This window comes from Cylas formicarius, unplaced genomic scaffold, assembly GCF_029955315.1.
Source record: "Cylas formicarius isolate icCylForm1 unplaced genomic scaffold, icCylForm1.1 PGA_scaffold_10__41_contigs__length_53128322, whole genome shotgun sequence".
NCBI lineage: Eukaryota > Metazoa > Arthropoda > Insecta > Coleoptera > Brentidae > Cylas > Cylas formicarius.
The window spans coordinates 18,953,318-18,965,119 of NW_026844214.1; the positions used below are offsets into that span (position 1 = coordinate 18,953,318).

At 32.3% G+C, this 11,802-nt stretch overlaps 1 protein-coding gene across 2 annotated transcripts in view; it reads left to right on the plus strand.

Annotated features, from left to right (window-relative positions):
• Positions 1-11,802, plus strand: part of LOC132702325 (uncharacterized) — a 96,893-nt gene that overhangs the window by 78,239 nt on the left and 6,852 nt on the right. For both annotated transcript variants that reach the window (XM_060670894.1, XM_060670903.1), the window contains exon 4: positions 11,624-11,801. In XM_060670894.1, coding sequence (XP_060526877.1) covers positions 11,624-11,801 — 178 coding nt within the window. The remainder of the gene's footprint in view (positions 1-11,623; position 11,802) is intronic.

The window sequence follows — 11,802 nt, forward strand, 5'->3', positions numbered from 1 at the left end:
TTTCGCGATTTTAAAACTTGGATTTTGTTCGAATTGCACTGCATACAATGGGTCCCAGATTCGCTATTATACCACTGCAAAGGTTAAATGGGGAAAGTTAGTGTATTGATAATAGTCTTCAGATTTACGATCGGTCAATCGATTAAGAATTTATTGCCGAAAAATCAAAAATGGCGGATTTCGTTTTTCGCCAGTAAATGGAATACGATTAAATTGACCGCTGTTAAAATGTGACATTATTGAGACGCTTTTCTAAGACATGTAAGATAGCGAGTATGATATTTCTCAATCGTCTTGCAACCCGCCTTAATTTTAATTTTTCTTATGGCCGCAAAATTGGATTAATCGATTTTTGGAAAGATCGTAAAAGTTCCTGTTCAGTCATGTCTCATAAGTGCAGAAAAGATTTTATCGCACTTCGTAAAGTTAGGTTTTATTTTTTAAAAGTAGGCCATGATTTATTTAACATTAACATTAATTAACATTAACACTATGTGCAAAATGCGTGGAAAGATATAAAACCACCTTAAATAATGAAAAAACTCTCGTTGGTGTTATCTTAATTGGTTGGATGTAATCTTATTTAATAACATCATTTCAATGGCCCCAATATAACGTGTATCTCATATCCTATAAGAAGTTTTGCTTGTATGATACTGCCCAAAACTTTACTGACTGATTAGTTTTGTAAACAAATCATTCAACTCGGTTAAAAAATAACGTTATGAAGCATTAGTTATATTAGTTATAAAGCGACAATGTTTTATTATTGATATGTTCAGCTTTAATATTGTCTGCTGGTAAACGGAAAAATAGAAATTGGATAATATATATTAATTACGCAAATTTCTAAAAATTAGTTGTCTATTTTTCATTTATTGCAATTATATATTTACATATATACTTGTGAAACTTTTTATCATAACCAGTTTTTGACCAGACCAGACACTCTCTGTATTTATTGTTCACCCTTTTGTTTAAAAATTATTATCATCATTATTATTATTATTATTTTCAACTTGGCCTGAAATAAGTTGACATATTTCGACAGGATGATGGGTTCAGAACCTGTTCAATTTTTTTGCAATAAACCGTCCAGAGTTCGTCCCAATAAATAGACATTTTTTTGTAAGAACGGCTTCTGTTGATTTTTTTTTTAAAGTACCATTGCTTCAAATGAAACAGTTGATTAGTGACACCGCGCTGTACAATTGTGTTTTTCTTTCTTCATGGCAATACTAATCGAATAAATTTCAAGGTTAAAGAAAAATATTGGAAAGTTGACTGAGTTAACAGACATTTTTCCGGGAAATAGCTAACTCGCAAATCTAATTTGGAGAAAGGTAAAAGCGGCCGAACAATCTCGAGGAAATATGTCGTACATTTACGTGAGATTTTTCATACATCAATTTTCCACAAAGTTTCCCGCTTTCCGGAAAATTGCAGGCGGTCTATTATCTTTTTAAATTTAATACGGAATTTCCTAGAAACTTAAGAACTGGATAATGCCTTTAAGTTCCTTTGCTTGTTCCAAGCAAATTTTAAATCCCCAGAGTCGGTTGTTAAAGTTAATCGGATTGTTTTAAAACCATCGTAATTTTGTGTTGTTTCCCAATTAGTGGCTAAATGAGAAAATAGCTGGGGTATTTTCCTAATCACTTTAGCTTATTCGAAATTTGGAAAAGTAATGTTTATTCTAATGTCAGCTACGAAAACTAATCAAAACTAAACAACGTTAACATTAGTTCATATTTTGCAAAAAATCTTAAAGTTAGTTATAATTAATGACATATTCTAAAATCGGTGAGGTAATTCTTTCAAAGCAGGAGAAATAATTATTAATTAATAATAAATTGCTGTGCTATCCCACAAACTATTTTCGTCTGTCATACTTGAAAGTATTTTACTTCTATATAAATTTTATGCTTTGCGTATGGGACAAAATTTTTGCAATGTGCTGTTTTAAAATCTACGTTATATATATACGATATATATATATATATATATATATATATATATATATATATATATATATATATATATATATATATATATATATATATATATATATATATATATATATATATATATATATGATGACACTATATTCCGGGATATCATCCGTTCGCTTGTTGAACTCCGACTGGAATCTTGCCTCCTGACGTTTCGCCAAAATCTCACTTGGCATCTTCAATGCTCGCGCTCCGAAAACACGGATGATATCCCGGAACATAGTGTCATCACATTTTTCCATCCGTGAATCAATACGTGAAAATATATAAAATTTGACGGCTTATTTAACTGCATCTAATAATATATATATATATATATATATATATATATATATATATATATATATATATATAATGTGATATGGGATAAAATATAGATAATTTATAAAAGCCTTTAAACTTAAATTTGTGTTATCGAAATTTTCTAATTGCTTTAAAATGAGATCAATACACCACAAGATTTATTATCTGGAATCTTGCGTTTTATAAACAAAACTGAACAATTTAAAAAAAAAAACAAATTCCAATGAATTTTCTGCGATGGGAATATTTCCATACAATGTACACACTTTACTTACATTTCCAATTTAACATCTTGCTTCTTGAACCTAAAATGAAACCTAAAAGAAAAGCTTTATTTCCGGGTAGGTTCTCAGCATCATTCATATATTCATGGATATATTCTGTAGGCTGCAGTCTCTGAATCTCTTGAAACAAGGAATTCGATGAAACAATTATTAATTATGTTACACACCCTGTATAGAATGTTTCATTAATAATAAGTAATATGCTAACTGGATGTACTGCCGGCCAAATGGTCGTTTGACCAAATATGTTTAATCCGAATGTTTATAGTTTTATAGTTTAGGAAGAATTCTTTGACAATTCTAAAGTTAGCGAATTGAGATTTGTCAGGTCTATGTTTTAAAGCATTGTTCTATAGCTATAGTGTCAACCTATTGTTATGTCAAATAGGTTCACTTTCGTTTTCCGTCTTGCGAGGCTGAACCTTAAATTTATATAGAAATAAAGTGTAAAATCTGCAATTTATTTGGATTAAATGCCACCGACGGACCTCCTAACGTTACAAGTACGATCAAACTAAATTTAATAGCGTCGTCAGTCCATTATTTTAGTTTATCCGGTGCGAAAAAATCGACGTACACCAATATAATAAATCAATCTTATGCATCAGCCCCTATTTTTACAACGTCCCCTTATAATAACTCACGTTCTCGTCGCAATTTTATTATGTATGTTGTGTAAATATTTAATATCTCGGATTCGGCGTTGTAGTGTCACACCAAAACGGTCCTCATTAATCTTTCCACAAAAAAGAGGAATTTATTCCTGCCAAGATCGATGCCTTGCCCTTAAATATTAATTCCCCGAGCGCCCGACTGACAAAGCAAAAAATGGCTTAAGCCATATCATAAGCGTAGCTTCGAGGTCGGTGTGCTACAGAAGGGGCAAAGAAAAATGTATTGAAATTTTAAGAATCCAAATTTAGGAATAGGATATAAACATCATTTAAAGAAATTGATAAAAAAGAATTCTATTATTTCTATTTATCTTGCCCTGCTTTAGTGGCCAAGGCGAGTGAGCGAAAACTCGGTCAGGGGAGCTTCGAGGAAGTATTGTCTTGACTTTTGACGGCAATTATCGAAATAACCTGCAAACGGCAATAATACACCAGAGCAGTAGAACAGTGCATCAGGGACGGACTTTTAAAGTGTTTTAAAGTACGTACGTTTTTATTCAAAATCAAATCTTGTTTCACTCTATGGCTCTGTATTATTTCGTATTCAAATGTGCAATGCAATTTTTAAAAAGTATATTAGTATTCATACTTTCAATTAATTCGAACTTAAAGAAACATTTTCTATGCTCAAATTGGATATTCCTTCGTACCACAAATGTTCTATTCTCTGGGATTGAATATACGATGATATAGAGAAAGATATGCAATCTGTTCAGCTAAACTAAGACATGTACATGTATATTGTTTTTTTAATAGCATATAAATTTCACATTTCCAAAAGTAACTGGATTCAAAATAACTATTATTTTGTAACAAATTTCAGTTTTTGTTTGTTTGGTGTTTTTTGTGTACCTTCCGGTATCCATTGCAATGACACTTTTATCCGCAATATTTTTAAAAGATAATTTTGAAACCAGTTTTAAAAAAGTTCTGCACTTGTATGTTCATGATAATAAAAGCCAGAGTTCTTAATATTCTTCGCAGACAACAGCAGGGAGTTTGGAATAAATACCTCTTCTGATACAGCGTGAATTATACCTCCGTTTTCGGATATATACCTTTTGTTTTTTTTTTCTATTTTACGGTATTTAAATCCCATTTTACTATAATTTTGATTATTTTTTAATTTTAATTAATTATATTTTTTTCAAGTTCCTCCAGATTTGTTTTCAGGTTATCCAAAGTAGGAACAATCTGGTTTTGATAAAGATAATATAGTTTCCTTATCATATCTTCACTATTGTCCAGACGTTTTTTCTTTCATTCAATAATTTACTCGTAACAATGTCTTTTATTCGGATATTGGCGTCTTAACGGAAACTGGCTCTCATTCTACTCTGTACCTGCTTATGTATTGTTTGAGGCGGGCGGAGCTAAATGAGGGGCATAAACATTGTCTGGGATCGTTGCTTATAGATTTCTATAGATTCTCGGATTTTGATTACATGCAAGAATTTTAGTTTTATCGAATTAAAATTTTATATCCGATTTCGTGATTGTGTTCGGCAATTGCTGATATAAAGTATAGGTATACGGCGAAGGGGTAAACCTCCATGTGAACCTTTCTATTTGTTCAATGAAGTGAAAGGAATTAAGTACGAAACTATCAGTTTTCCCTGTAAAAGGTTTTAATAAGAAAGCTAGATATTTTGCTAGAGAATATGTTGGAGAACCAATAGTGCTGACAATAGGTCGAATGGGTAATCCTGGTTTGTGAATCTTTGGAAGTCCGTAGAGATGAGAAATTTTAGAGTCATGGGAGGCAACAGACTTTTTTCACGGAGTTTGATAGAGAAGAAGCCTTAATAGCAGATTTAAGGTTGCGTTCCATAGAATGACGTAGGATCTTTTTTAACTTGACGATATGATCCATCTGTAAGAATATGTTGAACTGTTTTCGATATTCATTTGTGCTCATGACCACCGTAGCATTTCCTTTATCTGCTTTTAGGATTATGATGTCGGGATTACATTTTAGAGATTTTAGAGCAATGCGTTCAGACGTTTTGATTTTTTGAGGATTTTTGCAGTTTCAAATCGAATTTCATATCTGTTTGAGAGAGCAGTTTGTTTAGGATAGCCTCGACATTCGAAATGATTTCGTTGACGTTAGTTTTTCAAATTTCTGAATGTGATTTGAAAGAGTATCGAACTCGGATGGAGATGGCGGATGGCAGCAATTTCAAGATGTGGAGACAGTAGAGTCTTATTGATTTGATCTATTTCCTTAGAGGTATGATGAATTCTTTCTCGAAGTAATGCAAACAAAGATTTTCGAAGAATTGTATAAGCGGCTGAGGTTTTGACATGATGGGATATCATCCGCGACGATGTTTATGCCTCTCATTAAGCTCCGCCCCCGTAAAACAATATATAAGCAGGTACAAAGTAAAATGCGAGCCAGTTTCAGTTAAGCTCGAAGAAGCCAATAGGATGATTGACGAAACGTTAGCAAGTTCGACTCAACAACAACCGACGCAGGACGAATCCAGAAGTTTTGTAAATAGTATTACACTAACCTGTGGAAGTTTCTTTTTTAAAAAAATTGGGCAGGTTTTTGTTAAAGCTTCTTGTTTAATGAATCCTCTATTTATTAAATATTCATACATTCATACACGTTTTTTTGCATGAAATAATAAGTGATTTGGACGCGACATAACGGAAAAGACTTCCAATGCAAACCAAACTGTCGCCCAATAACGCGTTTCGTATCAGTGCACGTATAGCGAGACAATTGATTTGGACTTTAAAGTAATCGATCATCTGCATATATATAGAGCTGTAGTGCATCAACGAATTGGAAAGCAATAACTGATTACCGAAATGATATTTTTATCTAATGTGGCGTATCTCTAAAACCTTCTGGAAAAATGCTTCTCCAAATTCGATCTAATACAATTTATTTAAGTCTAAAAAATATTTTTTTTGTACCACAGACTAAGTCGCATGTTCAATTTGGCTTTAATTTTGGATAAATAATTTTGATAATTTTGTTCTAATTCTTGTGGCAATGTGGATTGATAACATATTAAAAATTTAAATGAGAAACCAAAAAGTTGTATAGGTGGACTATTTTCTAAAAAAAAAATCGTTTTAAATATAGATCAAATAACACATCCGCCGGCCCCCAAATTGTATCGGAAAAACTGAAAGCACATTTAAATTTTTAACATCAGGAAAACCTCATCTTGCCGAATTCTGGTTACAAACCCACTATTACAAGTTATTTATGAAAAGCTCAGTAATAATTTAAGGTGGATATTTTTTTCCATCCCTTTTGAATGCGCTATACAATCTGTATGCAATAGGTAAGTAGGTAATAATCATATTTCGGTTAAATGCAACAAACGACTGACTGAAGAATTTATCAACGTGGTGCATACTATACTTTGTATGTAACTTTCGAAAAATGAATTAAACTGTTTTGTGCAATCACTCTGTACAAAGTGCCCGTCAAATATCTCCTCGATCTGTACCGCAATTTGTACCAGACATAGGAATTTCGAACAATATTTTCTCAAATATCTAGCGGACTCAAAGTAAAAGTTAAAAACAGAGACTTTTTAGTTTTTTGTCAATAACATATACACCCTGTACATAAAGGAAATAAAAGTAATGGGTCCAAACAATAATTTTTCTGATAGCGTAAATAGGGTTCGAGAAAAAACTTTTTTCTCTGGAACACAGAACTACTACAAAAAGTAACCTAAAAAAAATTCATAAAGTTCCTCCCGAAGTCCGATTGAGCCCAACTACTCCATGTTACAGGGGAGGGTAACCCTCCCCCTTCTAAATTTAAAACCCTTATTTTTTTAAATACTTGAAATATACTTCCCTCCCTCCAACCTCCATAACTTCCATCATGAGACCAAACTTTGTTTTTGTTATACTTTCTTTGTCCTTAGAAATGCTAGAAAAAGAACAATCGCGAAGAAAATATGGATGCCGGTGTCAGGTCGCTCTCCTTGTGTATTGATGTATGTGTTCCGTCGACTGTTAAGAAAGGGCCAAATGTCAATCCCCTAGCTCAAATCGTTCGAAAGTTATCGCCGTAAAAGCCAAATTACACACAACTGAGAATAGACAAAACAAAGATTTTTTTTCGTGCCGTTACCGCGATATAATATAAAATATTTATGCGATGAGACTTTCGAAAAATTTGATTTTCGTATACCTACACATATAGATAAGCGACGACTGACGACTGCCTCTGATTCGATATAATTAGCTTAATTTTGTAGACTTGGCAGCAATTGCAATCGTATCATTCGTGACACAACGCCAAGTTTCCGTCTCTAGAACAGGTTGGTCTTAAAATAGGGTATATGAAATATACAGTATGTGAACAATATGTCGAACAATTTCGAATAACCGTCTTGTTGACCTAACTTTATGTTTATTGCGAAACTGTCCAAACTCCAGCACTTCTAAGCTGCCTAACAGTATTACAAACAGCAATTATATTATAATCAGATTAGTTTTAATTTGTACAATACAAGACAAGTTGCTGAGTACACAATTTGAACTTTTACGAGAAAGCCGACCCATACTTTTACTTTTTTCTAGTGCCGGGTGATATCAGACAAAACGAAAACAGGCCAGCGTGATAGTCGGTTGTAATTTTTTTTTAAATACTGACGTCATCGAATTGTTTATTTAAATTTAAAATATTCTTGGAGCATCCCCAACAATATGAAAACTAATTTTTGAAATAAATTGCATATTTATATTGCTACTTTTTCCGCTCCGTTTCTGCAATTATTAAAATATAAAAAAAGGAAAATTCGGACCTAATTTTAAAACGAAAAGGTGGCGCTAAAATTTTTTGGGATACAGCCAAAAAAAATAATTATGCATTTTGTTTTTATTATTAATTAGTGACAAATGACATTCCTATAAAATTTGGTACATGTAATAACGGACTTTAATACTTTACTTCGTACATTTTGAACTTTTCAATTATTTCACTTTAGATGAGTACTATAATTTTTATTTAATTAATTAATTGACTAATCAAATTCGATCAAAATGTTTTATATGATATCTTGCAATTGTAGAATGTTATTTATCATTATTTAATAATAATGTGTGTTTTACAATAAATTATTATGCTTTTGTGTGTCCAGTTTACCTCTTCAAGGAATCCCGAATACGATACTTAGCTAACACGGGAATCCCAATAAAAATATCGACCCAATTTAGTTCTCAGAATAAATTCATATAAACTTCAATGTATTTTTAAAATTATTTCCGTCGATTGACCAGGCAATTGAAACAAAAAAAACGTTTCTTGCATTCTTCTGGTAGCCCTTACGGTTTAATAGTTAGCAATCATTTAAATTGCTCACCTTATGTTTACTCGCCACTAACTAATAATAAAAAGAAATCGCATCAAACCTGTGTTTCGAAAACGATATTAAAATTAGGTTAGAATTCTGCTCGTTCCTTTTGTAAGAGAGGTTAGGACACACCCCGAATATAAAATTTTTCATTCGTCAAAACAACTTTGCTTATAATTTTTTTTTACACTTATCAACATATCAAATCAAATATATTGTAAACTTATACTGTGCAAAACGCTTTCGCGAATAAGAGTTTCGTATTGTTGGTGTTGCCTAATTTCCAAAATTAGCCAGAAAGCGCCGTTATTGCGGCTACGCCGCTGGAGGCAAAGTGGTGCCGACACAATTTAATGCCCCGCTAAAATATAAATATAAAAGATGCTAAGCATAAATTTTTCATATCATCACTCTGCGGGTCATCAATCAATTCGAATTAGGGAACGTGAACCGGTTTTGTAGAGAAACAAGGGATAAATTTTCGTTTCGAATAACCGAGAACAATTTCTGGCGGATTTGTTGTTTTCTAACAAGTTTGCGAATTTTGTTTCGCGTTTATATACGACTCAGGGGATTTTACAATAAAAACAAACTTACGAAACTGTTGTTTTTGACGATATTTTTATCTAACAATGATTTAGAAAGTTATAATTTTAAGATTTGTCAGCGAGCAGCACATGGGCAATCTCTCATTTAGAATTGTTATTTAAAAAACCCTGCCAGAATGTTACCGTTAGACTGGAAATATTTATCCACAATCTGCCGGCTGCCTGAAGATTATTTAATTTAGAAATTCAATACGCTCGATGAAGCTTTTGAATCCGCGCCATTACCTTTCCAAGTAATCTCGAAAGGGGTTGATTATAATTCATTTACCTTAAACTTTAAAATGGGATTTATGCAGCCCAATGATAAAAAAATATTTTAAAAAATTATCTCATCCGCGCTGAATTTTCATAAACTTCCTGTTTCCCAGGGAAATGTGCAAATGTATCGTTTGTACATATTAAATGTTCGCGTCAAAGTATTTCGCTTACTGACGCGTTTTTATAAAAATCAATTTGAGAAAAGGTTAGTGGTAAATTATGCAACAAGTGTGGTGAGCGGCGTTTGAGTCACAAGTTTATTTGGCACGAACGGAGCGAGTATTTAATAAACGAGCGACTTATAAAGTTTACCAAACGTGTTGCATACTATCCTTTTTCTACGACCGTTAGTTTTTGGGTACATTTTTGCAAAACACCAAGAATGCATTCACTGACATGACCGCCAGAATAAAGAAATGTCAAAATTCAAGCCGTGTTGCTCCTAAACCCGTGCGGTAAGGGATCTCTGCGGTAATATGGAAATGTCCGAATCCGCGTGAAACGAAACTGGCGTGGTAAAATGACACTTTCTTGTGTATAATTAAGTATTTCATAGAAAGGAATAGAAAAAATCTATTGTTTTACCATTTTGAGCATTTTTCTATAACGAGGTATTTTACAGATGGGAGTAGAAAAAACAGTTTGTATTGTATTACTTGAAAATACAAGTAGTTTTCGTTTTATAGATATACCATCAGTATTATTTTGTTTAATAAATTTTGAGTTCGGTTGCCACCCGTTTTTAGAAAATTTTTAAATGTCTCTTAAAAATTTTATTCTTACTGCAAAATTATTGTTGTCTTCATTGTTTTAGAAGTTTTGTTCAGTGGTTTCATTGGACGATAACTTAAAAAAAAACAATGATATACATATCTGTAAAACTACCATTTTGATTAATGTTCAAGTTCGTGAACAATTAACAATAATAATAGTAATAATATTCATTTATCCAAAAAAGTATTACATTTAATACACTGATAATTTTAATTCTTAACAGGGTAAATAATAAAAACGTCCATTAATGAAAAAAAATTTTTAGTGACAACGGTGTACGGGTTATACTATAATTATAATAATTAGGTACTTAATTAAATGTAACGCAGAAACAATAAATAAACTGTACATTTAACTTATTACATTTTAATTAATAGCTATGTATTCTGAGGGTCAAACAAATCACGTAAAAGTTTCCTTGATTTTTGAAATTAACGTTTTTGATTGATTGATCATTTAGTATATTAAAGATTTAGTACTTATACTTGATCAATCTGATAAAACACTTTTTACAAAACTTCTGGATTCCTCCTGCGTTGGTTTTTGCTTAGTCGAAATTGCTGACGACTAAGCAAAAACCGACGCAGGAGGAATCCAGAAGTTTTGTAAAAAGCATTACAGTAGCCCGTGGAAGTTTCGTTGAAAAATTGATAAAACACATTTCTTCGCCATACATTCTATTGCGCAAGTACAAAACCATAGAACAAAGAACAAAGTAACCATCACCATGAGTTGCTTTATACTTTATAAAGCTACTTTTACCTTAAACAAACCACAATTTACGTTTTTTTTTAATAAGCTTAAAGAATTGTATTTTTATATTCTCGGGTATACAATTGTATAATTTAGGTGCGAGGTAGGTATGGCAATTGTGAGCGCTTTGCATTTACGTTGTACTATACACTATAACAAAATGGCTCACCTGGATCTACTACAGTGCAGTTCTTCTCTGAGGCTTTTTATATATTACGTTTAGTATGAATTTTTGAATTTTATCACATCTTTTAATTAGAGAGTGTGTCGCTTCTCCCTAGTTATGTGAGACAATATCTAATGCATATTTCCATAAGTTCATAATACATAAGTTTTAAACACTAAAAGGCTTCTGATTTTCTCTGTTGTATAAGTAACATCAACATCCCATCTCAGGTGGCGGTTCAAGTAAATACCTAAATATTTGACTTGATTTCACCCTTGTTCTTATTTACTGTTAATAAAAGTTTCGCAAATTCCGGGAGATTTTTTGCGTAAGATGTGAATGACAGGAAATAAGTTTTTTCACAGATTGAAAAGAACGGGACTCAGAACGTATTGTACTCCATACATAACAGTTTGAGTTTATTAAACTATAGCTGACATTTATTGTTTCAGACACAAGAGGGTACAAAACTTTTTGCCATGCAAAAATTCTCCGCAAAATAACTGCGACGGCGCGGCTACCACAGGGTTGTACGAAGATCTCAGCGATGTTATGCCGAGGCCTACGCCTGCGCACCATCATCACCTCCATCAACTTACAAGCGGGCATATCGTAGCACCATCTATCGAGG